The sequence below is a fragment of the Sinohyriopsis cumingii genome, chromosome 1, assembly GCF_028554795.1.
Source record: "Sinohyriopsis cumingii isolate HCF-2022 chromosome 1, ASM2855479v2, whole genome shotgun sequence".
NCBI classification, from domain to species: domain Eukaryota; kingdom Metazoa; phylum Mollusca; class Bivalvia; order Unionida; family Unionidae; genus Sinohyriopsis; species Sinohyriopsis cumingii.
Window position 1 is genome coordinate 148,405,851 of NC_142961.1, and position 26,511 is coordinate 148,432,361.

The 26,511-nt window shown below is 36.3% G+C and overlaps 2 protein-coding genes across 2 annotated transcripts in view; one reads left to right on the top strand and one right to left on the bottom strand.

Moving 5' to 3' along the window:
- LOC149808119 (cilia- and flagella-associated protein 61-like) overlaps positions 1 to 4,214 on the bottom strand; it is a 161,920-nt gene extending 157,706 nt beyond the window's left edge. The window contains exons 1-3 of the mRNA XM_089973561.1: positions 4,094 to 4,214; positions 1,389 to 1,583; positions 334 to 629 (exon numbers count right to left, since the gene is read on the bottom strand). Coding sequence (XP_089829687.1) covers positions 334 to 629; positions 1,389 to 1,534 — 442 coding nt within the window. The 5' untranslated portion in view covers positions 1,535 to 1,583; positions 4,094 to 4,214. The remainder of the gene's footprint in view (positions 1 to 333; positions 630 to 1,388; positions 1,584 to 4,093) is intronic.
- A 1,639-nt stretch (positions 4,215 to 5,853) lies between these two features.
- Positions 5,854 to 26,511, top strand: part of LOC149808121 (uncharacterized) — a 92,848-nt gene continuing 72,190 nt past the window's right edge. The window contains exon 1 of the mRNA XM_089973571.1: positions 5,854 to 5,976. The gene's annotated coding sequence lies outside the window, so the exon portion shown is untranslated. The remainder of the gene's footprint in view (positions 5,977 to 26,511) is intronic.

The window sequence follows — 26,511 nt, forward strand, 5'->3', positions numbered from 1 at the left end:
CTTCCTTAATGTCTACATTTTTTCCCCAATAAACCAAAGCCCCTCACCTATGAATACTGAAACTAATTCTGGTCCCAAATTTCAATTTTATTCATAAAACTTAAACTCACTTTTGTCAAATGTATTTTTGTTGCTAAATTCCTGGTACATACTAAAACAAATTAATTACAATCAGTAAGTACCATTTTAGGCTTATCTGTGAGACAAAAATCAGGAAAATGTTCAAAAAGCCAGCAAGGATAAAACAATACTTGCCAACACAGATTAGGGTTCACATACACATACATTTCATGTGAAGTGTGAAGGGGGTTAAGTTTGTTGTTCCAGCTTTACCTGGATAAACATTCTTTGGAACAACAAGGAAGAGGTAATGTACATCAGGTACAGCATTGAAGGCAGTACGGATAATTTCCCTGGCACACCCATGTACATATCCTGTCTTGGCCACAAAATAATGCAGGAAGAGTGAGTTGAGAGAGGAGACTTTTTTGCAGTCATAATAACTCCCCATCCAGTTCTCCCACTCTGCGGGGTCAACACTATCCTGGTTTGGGTAGTCAAAGAAAGCTGCATGTCCCAGAATTTCATCTTTATCATTCACAAGAGTAACAGCTAACACTGCCTTCTCTCTGCAAAGGATGATAGCAATGAAAATTAAAACTGTCCCTCATTAAAAAGTAATTCTACATAATGGAGCCCCAAAAACAAGATTGGTATAATCATAGATCCAAATTAGCTTAACATATAATTATTCTATTGTATTAATGTCTTACTGTACCGTAGTTTAACTTACAAAATACTACATTTGTGTGATTTTGACAATATACCTCAGTATAAAATAGCAATTTATATACAGTGTCATGATATATCTCTGTACAATGTGACCTTGTCTCAAAATGCAGTGCACTAATCTTTGGCTCCTATTCAATGCCTCATAACAAGGAATCAATGAATATACATCATATATTTTCTATTGTGGATCAATAAGGACTGAATACAACAATTTGCTATATTTGTTAAAATAAATAAACACTCAATGAAAAAATTTATGATGTGGATTTAATACAAAAACTGTGAATTTAAACTATCCACATAGGTACAGAGCACATTTAACTGTATGTTAAACATGGTCAGAAAAAAAGTTTCACAATACTCATAAGTATAATAAAATGCTGTGTAGGCAAAAAAATCATTGATGAAAATTTAATTCTTAAAAAAAAGTGTAGTAGCAGTGTAGTATTCATAATCATCACCATCATCATCCCTGTCCTCGCCATAATTATCATCATCTCTATGGCATCAAACATTCAATCTTATTGATATTCGAGAGGCACAACTCTATCTCACCATGAAAAAGCAAAGAGTAAAAGTGCAAGTACTATACTTACATGATATTCACAACATTGACTCTGCCAAAGAGAGTTGCTGTTGAGTTCTGAACAAGTTTCAGAATATAAGGGGCATCTATTGATTCTGTTCGGCGTGCATTCACAACCTCTGGAGGCACGCCCTCAGGTGCTATAGTAGCAGACATTACAGCTTTATTTTGGTGGAAAACCAATTAAACTGAATGTCAAAGTTCTCTGAAACACAAAAATCCTTCAAAGAGTTGATAAAAAACTTTACCCCAATTCTCCAACATTTCATAAGCATTTATACGCCAAGCTCATGTACAATACATTAGAAATGATCAAGTTCCACTCTCAGACACTCCACCAAGGCTAAACATAAAATTAATGCTTTGCTTTACAACAATTTTTTTAACCCTTGTTTTCTTTTAACTACTGTACAATGAAACAGGCTGACAATGGAATTGTTATACTAATTCAAGAAGAATACGGCTAAATAAAACCCAGAATTTAGATCACAAAACAGTGTTTATATCCTATTTTAATATATGTGTAAATCCCATAGTTAGCATTAAACAGCTTTGTTTTATTGTTATTGTAGACCTAGAACCTCTTAATAAATGTGTCCTTTCACTCTTAACCCTTTACCTCATAGAGCATAGTTACAAAGTGCAGCACGCTATGAATAGAACACCTGTTACCTAGTCGACTCCATACGCATACTGTTGCCTGTGAACTGTTAAGCAATGTAGTATATGTTACGTTTAACAGCAATTTTAACCATTTTATATTTTTGGTACACATCTATCACATTTGGAAAAAATTAAGAGTAAAGTCCGATTGTTATAGCTGTGTAATTATTTATCACGGAAGAATTTTTTATGTGCTTTAAAATCTTGAGAGAACTCGTTCACCATCATGTCAGTGAGGCCACGTGACAAACTGTAGCTGCCATTTCTCATACTCGAAATTTACAAGTTTTTCATCTGTGTATAAATCACTATCATCTGAATTTGATAATTTATAAAAACTAATTGCTGCCTATATCAATATCACAGCCTTTACCTAGGTTATTGAATCCTTCATAGATGTGATTCTAATCGTGAAAACTTCGTAAAAACTGAATGAAATCTGCGACCGCCATTTTGGAGAGTGGAGATTACGACCCAGTTACTTTAAATAGCAGATATCGACCAGTGCATAAACAGTGACCACATGATCTGACGTAATTGTCATTTGCAGAAATGAATGTAGGATCTAACGGGGGTTTTCCCTGAAGGTGGCGGTACAAAAACCGGCTTAAAATGGCTGATGTTTACGGCCGACGTCAAAACGCGTTTCTATGCGACTTGAGTAGAGGTGTCAAAAGGCACTTCCATGTGAATGGTGTAGAGGTGTCCAAAGACGCTTGCATGAGGTAAAGGGTTAAAGCACTAACATGCAACTACAAAAATTACAATGAAGACTGCGATGCAACATAAATATATAGATTTACCATGTGGTGGCCTTTCAATTGCACAACAGTATCCACTGTTACTTTGAAGAATTTACTTAGACTGGGAGATCAGCCATACCATACCTTCCCCTTGCTTCATATCAATTCTTAACTCTTTATATACTACTTTAAAATGATACAGTACATCTTAATGCATAAATTCAAAAATAATATGGGATATGATGATTTACTAAATCAAATGATATATTCTCTCTCTGTGTGGACAATAAAAACCATCCATATACAATTTTGTTCCTAACAGCTACTTTACATATACACTGCCTTGACAAATTATACCAATGCATGAAACAGTACAAGTCTGCACAGAAAGTTTTAACAAAACTTCATAATTTAAAGTGTGCCACTCCTCTACTACCCCTTATTAAATGTTACACAAAAAAAAATAACAGCATCTCTCTAAACATAGTTTTAAAAGAAATTCATATCAAGGAAAAGTCTGCTACTTCCTCTATTACCCCTTACTGTGCACTTTATTCCTGTAATACATAAGTTTCAGTCATTAATTTTTAATTTCTAAACTGACTGTCACCAGGGGGTCCCATTCACTGTCAACTTATTGGTGTTTCAATTGCAAACAGAAGCTCTCAATATAAACATGCAGACAGACTGATCACTGTCCTTTTCTGGTTTCTGGAACAGTCTATTTCAGTTAAAACTCAGTGTTGTCTGCATCTGATATTTCAATTTAAAAAATGTTAATATGTCTAAAGCAAACTGAACAAATAAAAAGGAGGTACTCTTGTATACATGTGTTCAAAGAGTTGTAACTCCAGAATTGACTGAATTATTGACATTATCAAAGATGGTGAACTATATCACACATAGCTGCTTGAATACACAGATTCACCCATTCAAATACTGCGACCATTTTATTAAAGAAACAACTGCTTGATTCGAGACACCAACAAGCTGACAGTGCTTAGGAACCCTTGGATAAGATCAGGTTAGAAAATATAAATTGATGAATGAAATGACTACATTTTTTGCATTTTTATATCCTTTGTGCCTTCTCATTTTAAAATCAGTAAAGGGGTACCCAAAAAAATGAATGGTGAGCGAATACTACTACTAGTATATGTACAAAACATAGAGCAAAGGTACTGTACTGTATGCATCTTTTAACAAGTTACAATGTGATAGACAGCTATGTTTCAGCTGACAATCATCTTTGAACTATCGTCTCTGCAAAATTATTAAATCAACAAAGAACACAAATATGACTTTTTACCTGTTATGTTTTTGGTTGTTTTTCTCTCAATCGTTTCGTAAAGCAAATGATTGAAATCAGAAGCTCTACGCAGCCATATGTATTACCCTTGGCAACAACTTAGTCTGGTTCCCCTACCCAGTTCAATTCAAAAGCCGCTAATGAATACACGGTATTAAAGAGCTCACCACATGATAAAAGTTGGACCAGCTATCATTATCAGAAACGGAAGTTAACTAGCAGCCTGTTCTAACGCTAAATTAATGTCTTTCCATTCATTACATAAACTATGACACAATAAATATAAACATTTCCCTTTACCTCAACATAATGAAAAATGATTCTTATTTTTGAACATAATTAGATAATTGCAAATAATAAATAGTTCAAATACTAGTTCCATGAAAACATAGTAACCCTTAGTTTCATAGATATTCAATATAATTATATTGTGTGAATCAGGAGTTTGAAAATGCTATAAATGTTTAAAATCAGTTTTAAGGTAAACATTAATATGTTTATATGAAACTAATGCTAATTATTTTAATTCTTTCTAAATGTCATGATCCTGCAGTAAATATTTAGAAATTAATTGTTATAATCTTACCAATTTCATGTATGTTATATTTAGATATATGTAAATTATAACATAGTTCAGTATGAACAGTTCTATTATTTCTTTATATTTATTTATACTACAATCACTGTTACCAAATTATTTGTAGTAGTTATATGTCATGTTGTTCTTTAAGCAATATGCATTTTTCTTTATCAGCAATTGTTTCATGTGTATATCAAATATCAGTTCCTCTCCCAATCTTATGAGAAGTATAGTTTTATTGATCCAGTTAATTAAGATATCATAAAAGGAAAGTCTTCCTCTTTTGGATGACCTAATAAATATGTTGATATATTTTTTTAATCTTCACAATCCATTATAAATGTTTATGCAATATATATATATATATATATATATATATATATATATATATATATATATATATATATATATATATATATATATATATATATATATATATATATATATATATATATATATATATATATATATATATATATATATTAGCCGTTTAAAGACCAAAATCCACTACAATCAATTTTTTTCTCCAGTTTCAGCTTGATAGCATTCATTTTAAAACTTAACACTGTCTGTCTGTCTGTCTATCTATCTATCTATCTATCTATCTATCCATCCATTTGTCCATCCCTCTCTCTGTCCATCCATCCATCCACCAATCCATCAATCAATCAAATATCAGGGTGGATTAACTGCATACAAATATCCAATATTCTCATTGAATTGTAAGCACCTACTAAGGGTTTTCTGTATCATTTCCTGCAGAAATACTCCACCCCCATAAACCCTATGATACTTGATGCTTAAAATAACAACTTTCTCTAACAAAGAACAACTTTATACATTATTACAGTTTAACTGACATAATCTGTATTAAATTCTTATTTTATAGTATGACCATTGGTAAAAATTTGCATTAAGAAAAAATGAAAGAAACAAAAATGCTCTGTGTAAAAATTTAGTGTAAACTGGGACTAGAATGGGACTAGAAGTAATAATAGTCCCAGGTGTGGGAGTTGAGAAGATTGAACTGACTGACAGATTGGAGGTAACTTGAATGCTACTGTTAGGGCCTGTGACCGGGTTCTCAAAGACCATGACCAAAAACCGCTTCCTCTTACTTATTGTTATTCCGATTCGAAAAGTGGTGAAATCAATAACATGTCACGTGACTCAAGCGCGCCTTTCAAATATGGCGGCCTTTTGAAATTTAAAATGATGTAGTTGCACGAAAAACTGAGTGCTAATATATAATTAATTTATTCTTCTATGTGACTACAGCAATCCTTTTCACTAATCCAAGCAGGTAAAAAATGTAGTAAATTTGACAAATAGCTGAATGATTAAACCGGTACGAAGGTGTTAGTGTACATGACAAGCACCTGTTTTCCCAAATATTTATCAATGTAGACTGTACAAAAATAATCCTGGCACGAATTAGCGAAAGAGAACTGTTTGACACTTCTTTACAACATACAGCACATGCAATCAGCTCCAATGGGTTAACTTATTTGAACATGATAAAATGCAGCTGGCAGTTAAAATTCAATGTAAGTCGTTGTGTCGCAAGTGTTTCCTGCCCTTTAATTAGAACGCGAAGAAAGTGACATTATTAAGGACCGCTTGATGGCACTTGAATTAGAAATTATAAATCAGTGAATGAAATTATTTACCTTTTTGCATCTTTTATATTCTTTATGCCTTTCGTTTTTAATATATGTGGGGGGGGGCTGTAGGCTGACAGTTTAGTCAGATTTTTTAGGACACTGCATTTACATTAGTAGCCTATAGTCTGACTCCACATCCCCGTTTGTTTGTACCCCCCCCTCCGATTTCAAAAACGAGAACATTTAATGTGATAAAAAGTGCACAGAACTAAGTCAATTGAATCATTGATTTATAATTTCTAACCTGACTGTGACCAGAATGGCACTAATGCTGGCATTCCCTGCACCATTTCATGCTTAACGGACTTTCCATATTGACACTGCGCCATATTGCGTACACTAAAGGCTAGTTTATTTCCATCAGACAACATAATGGCATAGTTCATCATGTTCGGCAACTGCTGAATAATTGCGTAAATTACATAAGGTTGAGAGTTTGGAATTATATCCCTCTGTATATTAGACCAGCAAGTTGTTCTCCACCTTTTTTTTTTTTTTTGTTTGACTGGCGGCGGAGACTAACGTTGTTCTGCACCAGTCGTGCTGAGACGTCCGAGCTATGTCACCTCGGATGATCGGACCGCGCGCTATTAATTAATAAATTTATTTAGACTAACCTTTGTATCCAGACGGTAAGTATAATCCCTCTTCTAATGATCCACAGCGTTAAATCCTTTAGAACACACACTTTTTTTTAGTATAAATCCCCGTCAGAACAGAACACCTGTGTATTCATCGGCTGTTGACCTCAGATTTGTAAAGCAGCATCACCACGAGGTAAGAGTAACGCGTGAAAACCGTCTAGCGAGGCGTAGATCACTAGGAATTTACTGATGCTTGGGTGGGAACTGTGTCGTTACAGCAGAAATTTAGGAAATAGACAGAGAGAGAGAGACTTCATGTCAGAAATGTGAGATAGAGTGAATGATAAATAAATTGTAAAACGACCACAAACTGTATTCAGATGTGAAAATATGCTACACAATAATAATAATAATAATAATTTATTATTATTACTAGTGGTAGTATCTTCAATCATATTTAATAACATTTACAATGGTATAAATGGATTTTATGACATACATACATATCTACATATTAATACTTCACATTGCTTATAAGAAGAACATGATTATTATGATGAATATTATTAATAACATTTGCAATGGTATTTATGAATACATACATACATACATACATACAGTACTTATAACATGATTAGCATGATGAACTTTATTAATAACATTTACAATGGTATTTACGAATACAAACATACATGCATACATACATATATACGTCTGTTATAATTTTGCACCATAACTTATAACATATGAATAATGTTATATTTTAATCAAAAACAATAGTTTCTTCTTCCCTTCTGACCACTGGTCTTCAAAATTCCTTGATAATTCTGTCCTATGTCTCTTGATCTGTGGAGGAATGATACTTTTCAATCAAACGTGTCTTTGCTGATTTTTCGCCTCGGTATACTTGGTCTCCCATTTCTTCAACCAACCATGACCAAACATTAAATACAGCACTGTATGTTCTGAAATAAAATAATAATAATAATAATAATAACGATCCTTTTCATATGAAATATTCCCCCGCACTGCTGGTATCAGACCATGTACATTCGACTCACTTCCCCATTTCCTGTTTTGACTGCACATATAAACTTTCTCCTTCATACTTTAATCCCTCGTGCAACAAATCGTTACTTATAACATGATTAGTATGATGAACTTTATTAATACATACATACATACATTATAAATCGACATGTGAGTTAGCGATAATTTTGTTTCTTTTGTCAAATTTGCGTGATAATTTGTTTATGTGCGAGATGTATATGTCTGGGTTCTTTATTCTTGCTAATGAGCGGAAATTCTGATAAGCTCTGTGATATCTTCCAGGGATTTCTCTTAAGAGTTCCTCGTCCTTCAGTACTCTGACAAAAGTCTCAATTTCCTTTCTTCGTGAAAACTTTGATTTTCCTGTCTGGAAACTTTACAATTCGGAGAATGTTGTAGAGTATATTTTATCTAGAGCATGGCCAACCCCACCAGCCAACCTGCTATGCCTGTCCAAAGTGGCGTCACTCAGCTGATGACTGGCCAATCGTAAGCTTTCTATAAAGATAATAAAAAGTCAGCATTAATATTTTAACCTCCAAAATTAACATTATGTGGTAGTTTTCAAATTAATGAACACATAATATATTAGACACCAAGAAATCATGTAAAACTCGTATTTCCATGAATTACAAAATACTGCATATACTAAGACTTCATATATTTATAAAACAAAATTCTTCCAATTTAAAACGATTAATCATAATTCCATTATCAAATGATTTACCTTTGAACTCCTTGTTCAAATATTCATTGACTAGGTCAACCTCCTCATTGTTTCTGGCACCTCCTCGAAGATTAACTGTTCTGTTCCACATCAAGTCTTGCTGCATTCTCTCTGATACGCACCCAGATAAGTCTGCAAGAATTTAAATTGCTTTGTTACTTAGGACTGTTTTCTCATTGTTTAACTGATTCTTATACAAATTTACTGTTACTGACCCACAAATGAAATAAAGATGTTATATACTACTGCAGAATGATCACACTAAATTAAAACTATTTTCTTCAGAATATTTGATATATGCATCTGATGATTCTGATATAGTCCTAATCAGGGCCGGTGCTACCATATAGGCAAACTAGGCAGCCACCTAGGGCGCTGATTTCAGGGGGCGCATTTCTTTTTATTTTTATAATTGTTTATAAAGGTTGAAATTTATATTTTGGGAGGGGGGGCGGCGCCAGAATCTAACCTTGCCTAGGGCGCCAGATAGTCTGGTTGGGTTTGGCGCCCGCCTTGGTCCTAATGGGTATTCAGCTGTCACTTCCTTGATGTTCCAAAATTATATTAAATATAGGTGACTTGTTTTTAAATAAATGAACCGATAGAATCTTTACTGTGGAACTTTTGTAACATCCAACTAAACACTTGTCATAACTTTTATAACTTATTTTCACATGACATTTTAATATTTTTTGTACAGTAACCCTAAAGCAAACACTAAGTACGGCTAAAAAAAGACCCCAAAAAATATAAAGCAGGATTTTTTTTAAAATTATGAACAAGTAAGCATTTAGTGGATTTTTCTTGTATGTGTTTTATCATGGATAACCATTTTGTTCTTTATAGTCGCTGGGATAATGAACTAATATAGAATAATTACAGTAATAAAAGTCTTCAATATAGGTTGTTCCTTGATAGATGTTAGTTGGAGTTAGCTTGACCTAATTAACATATAAATACATTAATGCTCTGAAACAAATATAACATGGCTTACTTGTAATTAGATTGTGCCCCAGGATAAAGTATCTTCTGTGGTTATTGTTGTGGAATTTGACCATGTCTTGCTTCCAAAAGGACACCATTGATGTGCCATCATTTTCTGTTGAGTTTGTCAGAAGATATCTTTGTATTCGATAAGACCAAAACTGTTATTAGTTTAACAATGATGTACATTGATACTGATTTTGACTAAGTGAAGCACATTGGTGCTGATGTTTATCACTTGTGCAAAAAAAATAGAATATGGATAATTTTGAAACAATAGAATTTCCATCATAAAGCTGTACAAAACAAGCTATAGACGTGTATTATTTTACCTGAAGCAGTAGTATTCTTTTGTGAAATTCTCCAGGTGATGGCACCAAGCCCTCCAATTTTTGTACAGGATTCCCAGCATTGGATCTTGCATTTTGAGCATCTATGTGTCTTTCACAAGACAGGCCATTCCCCCCACCCCCAGCACACTATGGGATACACATGATTATCATCTCTTCTTGGAACATAATCATGCAGCCACTCCAGTATCCTAATAACACCTGCGGTTGTTGAAGGATTTTCTGGGATCACACCAATATTAAACTGTGAAATGGAACACAGTTTAATTACTGTACTTATACCAAGTCTTTATAACAGAGTATGCAGTTAAAGCGTTTGAGACAAAAAAATAATTTTCTCACTTGCTATTGTTGTATTTTTGCCACAAAATAAATACATACATTCTCTTACTTTCAACCTATTAGAGTAAGAAAAGAAAAACAATTGCAAATCTAAAACTAAGTGCACACATATCTCCTCAGATCGTAAAAGTACATTTGTTTAAACTGCTTCATGTAAACTTTTAATCCAAAACACGGAAAAATCGTAGGCACTAGCATAACAATATTGAACATACATCAATACAACGAACAGTACATCGTTTGAATGAGATTATTGTTATTATCGTGATAGGAGAACGACATTTAGTATAAATATCAGGCAAGTACATACTACTTCACTTTACCGCCTTGATTTGGACCAATGTTTGTGATCAATATGATGACAAACAAGGTCCGCCAGTGGATAGAGGCATGGGACATTTTCAGTCAGGATTCGAGACACCACGGCTTCCATTCTATCCCTGGTCGCTTGTATCTCGTCTCGAGAAGGAAAATAAGTGGACATTGGTAGATCTACAGCTCTTCTCACATCAGAGGCCTCCTTGTACATTATGGTGTTCACTCTGTTCTTTGCTATATATGCTAAGGCCCAAATCATGTACTTGTTGCCATGGTTCCTAGTATGATGCCTTGCCTTTAACTGTCGACCAACATTGTTTCAGCAAATAGTATAGCCTATTTATGGTGTGAAATTTAAGAAACTAATTAAATGCTGTGTTTAATATATGTCCGTGATTCACTGTACTATGATTTACAGTCAGTATTGAAATGTATCATTCTTCCACGGATAAAGAGACACGGGACAGAATTATCAAGGAATTTCGAAGACCCGAAAGCATAATTCGCTGTCTTGTTGCTACGGTAGCATTCGGAATGGGGATCCAAATCAGCGATGTAGATATCGTGATTCTTTGGGGATGCCCAAAGAGCATTCTGAGCTATTGGCAAGAGATGGGAGATGTCCCAGAGATGGGAGAAAAGGTTATGCTTGTCTCCTACCTTACGTGACAAGCATGATGAAGACAACAACAGATGAAAACATGATAGAAGTTGCGAAAAATCGTCAAGTCTGTTTAAGAAGAAAAATTCTTGAGGCATTGTGGATCCCCGAAATGGATAAACTTCCCTCTGGCCTAAAAGAATGTTCCGCGGGAAGTTGCAATATATGCTCTTGCGGCAAATGTAACTGTTGTGTAAATTGTTGCAACACTTGTCAATGCAGTGGTCAGAAGGGAAGAAGAAACTATTGTTTTTGATTCAAATATCCATATGTTATAAGTTATGGTGTAAAATTATAACAGACATATATATATATATGTATGCATGTATGTTTGTATTCATAAATACCATTGTAAATGTTATTAATAAAGTTCATCATGCTAATCAGGTTATAAGTACTGTATGTATGTATGTATGTATGTATGTATTCATAAATACCATTGCAAATGTTATTAATAATATTCATCATAATAATCATGTTCTTATAAGCAATGTAAAGTATTAATATGTAGATATGTATGTATGTCATAAAATCCATTTATAACATTGTAAAATGTTATTAAATATGATTGAAGATACTACCACTAGTAATAATAATAAATTATTATTATTATTATTATTGTGTAGCATATTTTCACATCTGAATACAGTTTGTGGTCGTTTTACAATTTATTTATCATTCACTCTATCTCACATTTCTGACATGAAGTCTCTTTCTCTGTCTATTTCCTAAATTTCTGCCGTAACGACACAGTTCCCACCCAAGCATCAGTAAATTCGTGGTGATGCTGCTTTACACGCATGCGTGGGTAATTCAAATCTGAGGTCAACAGCCGATGAATACACAGGTGTTCTGTTCTGACGGGGATTTATACTAAAAAAGTGTGTGTTCTAAAGGATTTAACGCTGTGGATCATTAGAAGAGGGATTATACTTACCGTCTGGATACAGAGGTTAGTGTAAATAAATTTATTAATTAATAGCGCGCGGTCCGATCATCCGAGGTGACATAGCTCGGACGTCTCAGCACGACTGGTGCAGAACAACGTTGGTCTCTGCCGCCAGTCAGACAAAAAAAAAAAGGTGGAGAACAACTTGCTGGTCTATCTGTATATATGAACATAGAAATTAAACCGCTTGTTAAATCCACATGAAAAGTAAATTTGTAGTTATTATTTTCCTTTGCTTGATTCGACATTGTAAAATCAGAAGCAGATGACTTATGTATGTACAACTGTAGTCTTGATATACCCCCTTTGCTGAAAATGGACTTGTCCAGCAACTGGAAATGGATCCAAGCATGTCCGTCTATTACACTGAAAACTTTCGTTAAGCATGAAACGCGCAGATGATGGTGGTGTTAGGGCCACTCTACTCACAGTCAGGTTAGAAACTATAAAACAATGAATGAATTGACTCAGTTCCTTGCACTTTTTATCACATTAAAGGTTTCCATTATTTAAATTGGTAGGGGGATACAAAACAAACGGGTTTGTATTATCAGACTATAGTTAAACACAATTTTCAAATGATAAAAAGCACTTATAAATCATACATTTTTGGAAAGTTCAAATTTTTAACGAATTTTTAATGTTTGATCATGCAAACAAGGTATCTGCCAAAATGTAGACTTGCTGGTGCATTGGGTAAAAAGTCCATTTGTATGCATGACAATTTTAAAGGAAAGCAATGAAATTGTAAATAAAGTCCAAAACACATTTAAATATCTAAATGTATCAACTGGTTGCCTAGGTACATAAGCACATTTGTGGTAATATCAATCAGAAACTGGTTATTTTTCTCATTTCTTTCGGGGTTACCACTTCAGGCAATTATAACATGTACATGACACAAAATCTGGTCAAGTAACTCACTTTGCAAATGTCAATAAAAAACAAAAATAAAGAACAAAACTTCTTATAAAATTGGTTCAGAAGATAATGTTAATGCACATACCATTAAACAACACGTTATCTTTAAATCCCCTCTTTTGTAATTTTCCAACAATTTATATGAATAAATTGCACTGTCTCTGGCATATTTGATGTTATACCATTATTTGTAGCATGGAACCTGATATAAATATAAAAGAAAAATAATTTCTTTCTCATTAGTAGAATATCCCTAGATTATCATAAAATGTGCTTTTTTCACATTAAATGTTTAAAAAAAACAATTACAAGAAGAACCGTTCACTGTCAGTACCTTAAATTCAAACTTTTCCATGAAACTGACAATATCATAAAATAATTGGACATAAACAATATTGCCTCTAAAATCATTTTACATTTTTAAATTTAAGTGTACATATATTTTAAAACAATTAAAATAAAGTAGTTCTTGCACATAATATTGACCAGTACTGGTACTTAATTTTTCTAATAACATTTCTTTGTAATTTACCAAAGAATATTATTTTTGAAAAGATTATATTAATAATAACATTATTTTAATAATTTTTGGGTCTTAACCCTTTACCTCATGCAAGCGCCTTTGGACACCTCTACTCCATTCACATGGAAGTGCCTTTTGACATCTCTACTCCATTCACATGGAAGCGCCTTATGACATCTGCTGTAAATATCAGCCATTTTAAGCCGGTTTTCGTAGCGCCACCTTCGGGGAAAAACCCTTATTAAATACTACATTCATTTCTGCAAATGACAATTATGTCAGATCATGTGGTCACTGTTTATGCTCTGGTCGATATCTGCTATTTAAAATTACTGGTTCATAATCTCCACTCTCCAAAATGGAGGTCGCAGATTTCATTCATTACTTACAAAGTTATCACAACTATGAAAGATTCAATAACTTAGGTAAAGGCTCTGATATTGATGTAGGTAGCAATTAGTTTCTATAAATTATCAAATTCAGATGACTTAGTGATGAAGATGCGGACAATAAACTAGTAAATTTTGAATATGAGAAATGGCGGCTACGGTTGGTCATGCGGTCTCACTGACAGGTGAATGAGTTCTCTCAAGATTTTAAAGCACATAAAAAATTCTTCCATGATAAATAATTACACAGCTATAACAATCAGACTTTACTCTTAAATTTTTCCACACATAATAGATGTGTACCAAAAATGTAAAATGGTTAAAATTGCTGTTAAACGTAACATACACTACATTGCTTAACAGTTAACAGGTAGGCCTATATGTATGGAGTCAAATAGGTAACAGGTGTTCTATTTATAGTTTGCTGCACTTGGTAACTTTGCTTTATGAGGTAAAGGGTTAATAAGCATTTAAAGCAATATATCACTTTTAAGTAATTATTTTAGCATATTATAATTGACTGAAATTGAGAAGAGCTACTGAGTGTGAAAAGTGTATTATAATTAGATGATTGCATGCACATAACATTGGATGATGAAAGAATTAGAAAGATTTTAAAGCATCATTCTTTGATGTTGTTTTACTGGAGATATCACTTGGCCAACATACCATTTAACAGCATTTCCTTTCTGGAAAGTATTTTTCACTTTTTTCACAACAATAATAGGGTTATATGCATTTCCATTTTCATTCGTTGAGCATGAATGATGTACAAGTTTTTTAATATTCGCAGTAGGTTCATTAGAAATGTTCACAAGTTAAACTTTCCCTTTTTCATGGGCATAATTCATTTAACATAAAGTTAAATATTTTTTTTTAGTAGGGAGTCAGATATATAATTTAAGTGTAATACAATTTTTTTTATTCATTTACGTATGTAGTTTTGTTTTTGGGAAGAGAACACAGTCAATTATTGTTTGCGATAGTGCAGTTACTATACAACATTAAAAAAACTTGAAATACAGCTTTCAGCTTCAATATCAGTCAAAGGAAAATCTTCTTTTTAGTGATTTCTTAAACACTGGACTTGCCTATAAAAATATATGTACTATTTTTGATGAAATAAAATATATGTTCATAAGAAATTATTTTGCTTTCATTAAAAAATAAACTTTCTATCATGCTTCTGTGTTAAACTGCTAGGTACATATTTAGTGACAACAGTCAGCATTCAGATAAATTATCTAATTATGAATAAATAATATCAACAGGTATAATATTATTTATCTGATCTTTGTAATAAAAAATCCACTGCTGTAAGTAAAGTCTTTGGTCATTTAATATGACATCATATAATATGCTTCACTACTTCGAATGAAAATGAAAACCATTTGTTAAACACTGCTCCGGTGGCCTAATGGTTAGAGCGTCCGCCTCGGATACAAGAGGTCATAAGTTCGATCCCCGGCCAAGTCATGCCAAAGACTTATAAAAATGGTATTAACACCTGCCTCACTTGGCATTCAGCATTAAGAGGTTAGTGTTAGGACTGGTCGGCCTGGTGTCAGAATAATGTGACTGGGTGGGACATCATGTTACATGTCTGTGGCATGATATCCCAGTGCTAGACATCTCTATAAACTGCCACATTGCAGACATGATGGTGATATGACTGAAAAATTGTTAAAGCTATGTTAAAAATCCAGATCACAACATCACATTTGTTAAACATCAATCTTTACCACAAAATTCTACTCATAAGGGGTTAAACACAGTGAATACTAGGATAACATTTCCACAGAAGGAGATTGTGTTGATAAGTCAATCACCTCAATGGCAATCTGTGAATCAGGTGAACAAAATGGTGGCTGTGTAGATCTTTGTGAGAATGGGATTGGACTTAAGGAGCCTGATACCATATGTTCAAGTGTCCCTATGTTTGGGTGGTCTATGTCTATGAACAAGTCCTGGTGTTAGTGTTGAGGATATATGGGCTCGACATCATAACTGTTACTCAGAAATTTAAAAACAGGACACACAATGTACCTTTCTACAACTATTAACTTTAATAGGTACACTATTCTTCATAAGCGGTTTTTAAAAAAAGACAATCAGTTTTCTTTAATTTGTCCACAAATTAAATGATTGTCAAAACCATACACCACCCACTACATACTAATTCACAGCTCCTATTTTTTGCATTTTCAGATATCAGCAACTGCAAATATAATCTTTATAATTAATTTAACTAATTAATTAAATTTAAAGTGTTTGATTATATTGCAACTACCTATACCTGTTTACTCATCAATAAAATTTTGTGCAGGAATTAAAGTCAACCGCACTGGAAATATGATAGAATTGTGAAGGGAGGTAATTTGGTGATAACTTTTCGGGAGGCTAGGATAGGGGATGTTGTGGACTGTGGTTTGCAGAAAACCATTCTATTTTGATCAAGCTAAAATATGTTACATAGACAAATGTTTGAATTTATTTAAAAGCTATGTTCTTTTAAGTTCTGTTGTGTAGAAATGGGGTATGAAAGTATTAAAGTTTGCTCTTATTCAAATTCATTAAAATTATATAAAATACAATTTTAGAGTAAAGTTTTAATGTACTTACCCTTTGGTAGACTCAAAGGTAATAAATGGTTGCCTCGTTCCAAGGGTTCCTTCTGATTTGGTATTTTTCGGAATTTGTTTTAGTGTTGTTGGTTTTCCATGATTCTCCAATGATGTGGTCTAAATTCCTGAAAATTAGCATCGTCCCTATTTTTTCCTGGCACGTTTAATGCATGTACTGCCATAAATAATAAGAATAAAGTACGTGGTAATTAAATATATGTTTATCTGTTTAAATCATTCCGTTTCAGACATTTAATTTGAACAATACTTATAAAACTCACATAGATAAAACAGCGTAGTTTGCATTGTGGCAAATTCAAATCAGCACTACGAAGAAACCATTGAAGTTGCTAAGACTAGTACACTTAAAGCAATACTAAACAAAGGTAAGATCCAGTACATCCATCATGTCATCTTTTGCAATTTAGCCAAAATGTCAGATTATGCAAATTTAGTTGTGACATGGGTATCAGCAGTAGATACAGTACAATTGCATTTGAGTTACTGAAAAAAAATAGTCTCCAGTTTTGTGTGCCTGTTTGGTTTGAGCTTTATCTAAGTGGAAATTCTCTTCCCTTCCTAACCATCCACCCCATTGTTTACCTTGCACTGTATACAGGAGCTTATATCATAGCTTACAGGTTAACTGTCAGTCATGCATGTACTATATAATACAAGGGAGGACACTTATTTCCCTTCACGTGCAACTTATCTAAGAATGAACGCTAATATTTCAAGCTACATTTTGCATAGTGTAATAAATTTGGTGATAGATGCTTATTTCATGCATTTAACTATGTACATACATGTTTTTCAGAAGTTTGGCTTACTATCATGTTTTTAAGGAATGCCGGTTTTTTAAAAAACAGTCTGTCCGCTCCCATTCTGCAACGACCCTTGTAAATTATTAGTTCCATATATTGAATTGCACTGATTGTGGCTTAATTTCACAGCTTTAAACAGATGTCCCTAATAGAACTTCGCTCACAACTCCGAACCGAAGATGGATGAGGTTTTGACTTTAAAGGATGTAATCTGTATCATTTCCTGTTTGTCTTGAACCAATCATATTAATTCAGATATTGTCATGGTTTTAAATTTTTTGATTATTTTAGTAATGCTAACTTGTACAACTTTCAATCTATTTTATCTCAGAAGCTTTAAGTTCATACATGTTGGTATGGCCAGATTCGAAAGAAAATAAAAGCACGCTAATAGCAAGTTAATAGAACAATTAATTATATCAAGTCTTATTAAATACAGAATGAATTGCTAAACAACAATGTATCTATTTATTTCGAATAAAGAATGGAATGAAAATTTTGTTTGAATAGCAGCAATTAGTTATCCTGCTGATATTGCGTAGCTAAGCTATTTTCATGCAGAAAACTTACTATCTATTCAGTGTGAATACATCCTCCCACAGAGTGGAGAAAAAAGTCAGAATGACCTTTTGCACACCATTGTATATTTCATGTGGTTATATGCAGAAGATATTATGTTGTCTTTTTCACGGACATCATACTATGTAGATACCTGCCAAAAGCATCATCAGAAAAATTACATCTGTAACAGCTTACCGCAAACAGCGTTCTTCTTCCGCTGTTTTTAATTTGTCTCTGTGTTTACAAATGTATCTTCCTTTTTCTAAGAAAACTTTCATAGCCTTGTCTCCTTTAGAACTGGAAATTTCTGTCTTTAGTTATGTCATGTTTGACATTTTTTGATGTCACAAATTCAGGCTTATGTCTCTTGAAAATTACCTCATGATCAATTGCAGTCTTACATTTTATTGCTCCATTTTTATTATAAAGAAAGCAAAAATTAATTTAACTAAATTTTTTTAGATGCTCCCTTAACCTATTTGAGTAGTTAGTGACCCATTTTAAATATATTGTAGTTTTTTCAGGTGTTGATTGGAAGTAGAAAACGATAAGCATCAACAGGAAATACATTGACACACTGTTACTTGTTTAGACTCTTTCAAACAGCAACAAGAGTGAAAACAACAAGCTTTGTAAAATTTAACAAATAATTTATTTCCCTAGAAAAATAAGGTAAAAATGAGAAAAAGAACTTATGGTTTTATGAATCAAATCCAAGAATTAAAAAATAGTTTGAATAATAAAAGGTCATAATGAAACTTGAGTTTGAATCCCAATGAAATCCAAAATGGAAGGCGATGATGTATGCTATAGTCAGCATCGTACTGATATGTGAACAGTTCTTTGTTGAATCACAGAAAATAATATTAGTGTTTGAACTTGATAACTTTCCTTGTCCAAGGATTAATTTAGAGCACAGGTATTTCTAGGGAAAAAAAATCTCTTAGAATCCAAATAATTTGCAGAAAACAAAAATAATTAGCACAAAAAACTGTCACAAAATAAAGCACCTGGACGTCTCCAGTGTTAAGGCAAGTAATAACTTCTTTCTTAAAACACTAATAATAAATCGAGTTATGGCACAAAACATGTCCAGATGTAAGTAAATCTACTGGAAAAACATAATTGATACATGTTATTTGTCATGTCCTCCAAGTATGGCCTCGATTTCACTTTATGAATCTTACTCTGAGAAAGAATTAAACAAAAATGTTGTTTACTTCATCTCTTACTGATTCTGAATCAGGGTCAGAAACCATGACAGCATTAGATACAAAGTTTCTGTTATTAGTTGTTTATGAAGAACAGTCAGGTCAAATAGAACTGAACCCAATTTATGGAAAATGTCAAATAAAGTAACATTACAATAGCATGTAATGGAATTAAAAAATCTAAAACTAACAAACAGTTAAATCAAATATGCATAACACACACAGCCATAAAATTGGTTAGAAGTGAACCTCAAAAACCTTGAAAAACCTACAATTTCATTTTGACTTTAGAAACCTGGAAAAAGCCTGAAAGAAACCTAAGTTTAAAAACAATTAAAAATGTGAGGAAAAAAATGAACGTCTTTACCCTGACCTCACAAGAAATGAGTTTTTAATTAGGCATGGCCTTGTGGTCAAGAAAGTATGCTAATTATGCAAATTAAAGATAGACCTTCATTTTATTCTGGCATTCATTTGATACTTTATAAAAAATTTTAATAAATGTTCACTATGAAGATAATCTTGTGAATTGTTTGTTTAAAACTTTGGAAAAAACCTTCACATTTTAAAATTTAATTTGACATCTAACCCTGGGCCATGTTACTTGATGCTTATGTGCCCATCTTGGTCATTACACAATGTATATTGGTCACATGGCTTCACATAAACACAGCAGAAACTATACATTGCAATTCTAACTAACAGGCATTAATAGTTAATTCAGGGAATGCGGGAAGGGAAGAGGAGGGTAAAGACCTTTACACACATCCCCTTTCCATTACCCACAGATTAAATGTGAAACAACTGAACATTTCCTGGTTTAAGTTGTCTTTACAGTGAAATGGTTTATATATATTCAACTTCTCTCCATTTTCTCAGTTTGGTCCAAAAAGAAAAGTCACTTACCCTGAAATTAAAATCTAGCTTGAGCCCTGAAGCTACATTTAACATTTTTGAATAATTAGGTAATCTGTTAATTGTAATTGCCATAACAATATTTAGCTATTAACTCCTACTGCCACATTAGCTCGTACTTTTACCTCCCTCATCTCACATTATAACATGGCACAGTTTTTCTTGCTTGTTTCCTGGGCACTGCTTTTGAGTGGCAGTATTATTCTATCCCTGTATCCTGAACGAGTAAAAGTAGCACAAACCCTTGTTTACTTTCAGTTCATTTCTCCTTCAGATACGTTCCCCGATCACATTAACGTTAGGGATATAAGCCTGCTACCTCTCGAATCCAGCCAAAGGGCAATAACTCTTGCCCCTTACCTCCCCTTGCCACCACCAGGTGTCACTAGTTTTTAAGCTTCGCTTGTACAGATAACACATACATTATACCTCCAAACAATCCAAGCCATCTTAGCGTTAAATTGGACCATCCGAAGTTAAATTTGAATATATTGCGTTGGACAATCATTCTTCTACAGGTTGTATACATTATTTTAACAATTTTTTTCAAAATTGAGTGACTTTGTCACCCTTATGGATTTCGTTTACTGAAGACCATGTTACACATGCTATCGCGGAACTCGTGTTGTCAATTAACAGTTAACGCGACACTAATTTCACTTACTCCGTTAGTAACGGTTGTGGTATTAGCGAATTAATAACATGCTGAATTGCTAATTTGTGCTTTGTTTTCTTTTCTTGTGTCGTTTCATTAGAAATGTCAACCAAATGCATGAAATGCAAAAAGTTCAAACCAAAGAAGACAACCATGACTCTTGTATTGTATGTACCAAGTGTACATCATCTGTACCATGCAGCCTGTGTAATACATGGACAGAGCAAACGTGGGCTGATGTAGTCCAGAAGGCAGCAAAAGGGAGGGATAGATGGAATAAGTCGAAGAAAGATAGCATTGATGTCCTCAGTATACATCCGAAGACAGCCTCCATTGCGAGCCTTGTGGGGGACGTTGGGGTCCCCCCTCCACCTAAAGTTTGTCGTTTGCAACTGTCAGCCACAGTAACATCAGCAGCAATGGAGGAAAATAATGTTGACAGGGTACAACAGTCCAACTTTGAACAGATGCATCGTTTGGTCCAGGAAACGACGATGCAGCTATTGACATCAGGCCAGATATTACCCTTATTTCCCTTACTCGCTTCCACAGCTTTTTCTGACTCTTTGGGGGAATGTTCCCCCAATTTTAGGCTGCCCAGTGGGCGTAAGTCCCCCCCCGCATGTCTGAGCATGGCTTTCGGGCCTGTAAGTCAGGATGCATGGGGTTTTTACTGGATCCATCAGATCCATATCTTTATACAACCTCTATGTCACCGGCCGTCCAGCTGTCCCAGCATGGGAACCCTATTGCTAAAACGGTCTGACCAAACATGACTTAGGGGATTTTAGTGATAAATCCGTCCGTCAAGCTGTACCGCCGACAACATGCCATTACTATGGCGGAGATTTTAGTGAGAAATCTGTCCGTCCAGCCAGGCCATTGGAGCAGCCGGTACCGGTGATGGCAGGGCCGGCCGTCCATATGTTCACGGCTTATCCACAAGGGAGAGTTGGTGACAGTGTTAATGATGACGGAATCGCGTCATCTGTGCCACCTGGTATGCTCTATCCAGAAATGCAAGGTATTACAGAACACGACTCGGCACATAGTGAGGGTGACAAAACTCCTGCAAATCAGCCGTACACAGATCCAACCATGGAACAGACTGAGTTTGGCTTCAAGGCGACAGTGGAAGAAATTTATACGGTGTTGGCAACTTCAGAATGCCCTCCACCTCCTACCGCCACTCAAGACTACAAAGTTAAGGCGTCTGTAGATCTTGACGGGGAGGAAGAGACGCCGTCCTTCCGGCTCCTTCCCCAGTCGGCAAAAATTAAGGAGATCAATGATCGTCTATCAGGACGAATAGGTGATCTGGGTAATGTGAAGGCGTTCTTTTCAGAAAGCCAAGTACCAGCGACGTTCTCGTGTCGCTGGTACAAAACTCATTCAGACGCCTTCAGTACGGATCTTCCGGCCCTGGACAAAAATATGGCAGCAGTTCACGTGTCCGCTCCACTGTTTTACAAAGTGGACAAAAATGTGTTCCATGCCACGTCAAAGCTAGTCCAAAACGTAGTCGCTACGTCTTCAATGTTAGACTTGGCTTCATTAGCCATTTTACGACTCGCAGAAAAATCTGACAATGACCATGCTTGGGAAGCGACGGCCCAGATTGCTAGAGTTATTAACAGGGCAGCTCACCATTCCATGGCTAATGCATAGACTGCTTCTGCCAACTTTGACCTGATACGACGTGACGCATGTCTGCGGTCCACGTCGCTCAAGTCCTATCATACTCTGGCTTTACAGATGACCCCATTTGGGTCGCCTTTACTCTTTGGAGAAAAATTGAAGCAGTTCGGAAGCAGGCAGCTTCGGAACTGCCCCTCCGACTTGCCGCCCAACCCTCGTAGGCGTTTAGAAAAAATCAGCCCCTGCCACAGCGGAGGGATGATTGGCGGACCAGGGACAAGGGATCCTTACAATCAAATGTGCAGTATAGATCTCAACCCAATGCCAGGAGACAACAGTCTAATCAAGCTAGGAGGCAACCATACAGAGGCGGTAAGAAACAAAGTTTCTCTGTCTTCAAGCCTCCTAACTCAAAAAATTGACATACCCTCCCTACCACCCTTGGACAGCCTACCTGTGGGCGGCCGCCTCCTGCAATTTCAGGACCACTGGACCACCTTTTTAACTCAGAACGATTGGGTGATCCAGGTCATTTCGGAGGGACTTCGGATTTCATTTATCCAACCCCCTCCCCTGTCCTCCTCTCCCCTCTTCACGGACGTACTGTCCGATCGGGAGAAGGATACCTTTCTACAACAGGAGATACAGTCGCTCATAGAAAAACAGGCGGTGGAGATTGTGAAAAAACCGCAATCGCCGGGGTTTTATTCCAGGCTGTTTCTTATCCAGAAGGCAAACAGCAAGTTGAGGCCGATCATCGACCTGAGTCGCCTCAACCAATACATTTTACCACCGAAATTCAAGATGGAAACGGCGAGATCAATCCGTCTTTCCATCCGGCGGGACGAGTATGCCGTCAGTCTAGATATGACCGACGCATATTTTCGCGTTCCTATCCACCCCGCGTCATGGAAATTTCTCCGATTCGCTGACCGCAACGCGGTTTATCAGTTCCAGGTCCTACCCTTTGGCCTCAACATCAGCCCTTGGGCTTTTACCAAGGTTATGGATTGCGTCGTCACCCTGTTCCGCTCGACTTCATCTACAGGGATGGCAGCGTACTTGGAAGACATCCTCCAGAAACATATGGTAAGTTCTGTTTTGCTCAAAGGCAGAAACGATCTTTTAGCGCTTTTAGATCATCTAGGCTTTCTCGTGAACTGGAAAAAGTCCGATCTCCATCCTTCCCAGCGTTTTGTCCATCTGGGTATGGAGTTTCTCACCGATCTGAATCTGGTATGGCTCCCTCGTGCTCGCGTAATCCGGATCATCAAACTCATCGAGTCCGTTTCCAACAGGACGTGGATTTCAGCAAGAGAATTCTTGCAACTCCTCGGATTATTCAGTGTGGCAGCGGACTTGATCCTGCTTGGCCGTCTTTTTATGCGTCACTTACAAATGACGTTACTGGCACAATGGCACCCCTTTTCAAGTCCCCTCAATCAAACAATAATGATCACGCCTGAGATGCGATCGTTCCTGTGTCAGTGGCACAAGCCCGGTTGGCTGTCCACGGGGATTCCTCTGGAGATGCCCCAAGCGGAGATAACGGTATGTCCCGACGCCAGTACCTACGGTTGTGGTGCCAACCTGTTGCCGGACTTCACTACAGTCAGCGGCACGTGGCAGCCAGGGGAGAGGCCTCTCCACATCAACCTTTTAGAAATGAGGGCTGTCATCAATGCCTTTCATTTCTGGAAGGATCAACTCTCAGGAAAAACTGTCCTCATTATGTCAGACAACTCTGTGGTGGTGACTTAACTCCTCAAACAAGGGGGCACCAAATCACCAGACCTGTGCATTCTGATCTGGCAGTTTCTATGTTGGTGCAACAACCTCCACATCAACGTACAAATCAGACACATTCCCGGCAGACTCAATGTCTTGGCCGACACAATATCAAGGAAAGGTCAAGTCATTCACACAGAATGGTCACTCCATCAATCTGTCTTTCTTCGGATTTGCACACTTTAGGGGCATCCGATGATCGATGTTTTTGTGACAAGGTTGAATCGCAAGTTCCCCACCTTCGTCTCTCCGGTTCCAGACCCAGAGGCTTGGGCTGTGGATGCTCTGTCAATCAGCTGGGAGGGGTTGTGGGCATTCGCCTACCCTCCCATGGTTTTGGTACTGAAAATAATCCAGAGGTTAAGGGGTCAGAACTGTCGGATGATTCTGATTGCCCCTCTCAGATGGAACAAGTCCTGGGTCACCGATCTACTCGATCTAGCGATAGATCTACCCAGGAAGATTCCAATCAGCCCAAATCTTCTCAAACAACTGCGGTCACAGGTGTTCCACCCCTGCCCGGACCGTGTTCTTCTTCACGCTTGGCTTTTGTCTGGGCAGCCTTGTGAGACAAACAATTTAAACTTTCGATTGTGGAGAGAATCTCAAGAGCATGAAGGCCCTCCACTATGAAGGCTTGCGAGGGAAAGTGGCATGTTTTCAGGGACTGGCGCCATATCAATAACATCGTCCCTTTGAGTGTCTCAATCCCTCAACTGGCCGACTTTTTTCTCTGGCTTTTCGAGGAGAAACAGTTGGCCCCAATTACTATCAAAGGCTACTGCTCTATCATATCAGACACATTCTGCCATCATGGTAGATGTGATATTGGGCATAACAAAGTTCTATCAGATCTTTTAGCCAATTTTGATTTCAATCGACCAAAATCCCTCACCCTGTTTCCAAAATGGAATCTGTCCTGGGTTTTAACATGGCTCAATTCAGACAAATTTGAACTTTTAGCCCACACTTCGTTAAAGCTACTATCATACAAAATATGTTTCTTGATAGCCTTAGCTACAGCATGCAGGGTGAGTGAATTACATGCCCTTTCCAGTGACCGGAACTTTCTTCAGTTCAGATCAGATGGTTCGTTGGTTCTCCTGATGCAACCAGGCTTTGTAGCCAAAAATAGGTTACCATCCATTGGCAATCAAAGAATCGTCATTCGCTCGCTCTCTTCCATAGATAAGTCAAGAGCAGCAGCCATGCAAGATCCTGTTCGTGCACTCAAGCACTATTTAAAATGCACAGAGGCATGTGGGGACACACGTAAGCGCCTCTTTCTTCCGATCAAAGCTGGTAAACGGGATATCACCCCTCAAGCCCTTGCTTCATGGCTGAAGTGGGTTATACGCTCAGCGTACTCTGAGGTCTCACAAGATCAGAGTCGCCTCATGAAGATTACGGCTCATGAGATTAGAGCAATCTCGGCGAGCCTGGCATTCGAACGCAATGTTTTGATCCGAGATATAATAGAAGCTGTTGGCTGGCATGCAGAGTCAACCTTCTCCAGTTTTTATCTCAGAGATTTGGCTTCGCAGAGGCAAACCTTGAAGCTGGTAGGTCCGGTGTCGGCAGCCCAGATGACCACCAGACCCATTTAAAACAATCAGCACAGCCTATCAGCTTCGCTGGATTTGTCAGTGAAATTTCGTAGGTAAGAAGATTTCAATAACTATCTTCTTAACTGTATATAGGGGTCACATATCACATGACCCAAGGCTGTGTTGCTGATGAAATTAGGAGAACGGGTTATCGTTCAAATGGGGAATCCAGCCATCATTCCCTAGAACGTACCCGGGGTGGAGGTAGGATGCTCAGCATTCCCTCCTCCTATTACTTATTCTCCTAACGTTAATGTGATCAGGGAACGTATTTGAAGGAGAAAGTAATTTTTAGTAAATTGTGTTTCTCTGAGAATACTTACCCGATCACATTACTTAAAAACCCTCCCAACCACCCCGCTATGCGAGCATCCTTGTATAATATATATTGCTCAGCTTAAAAAAAACTAGTGACACCTGGTGGTGGCAAGGGGAGGTAAGGGGCAAGAGTTATTGCCCTTTGGGCTATATGAGATAGACCGAAAAGACGAATTTCCGTCTTTTAGTAGGGCTGGATTCGAGAGGTAGCAGGCTTATATCCCTAATGTTAATC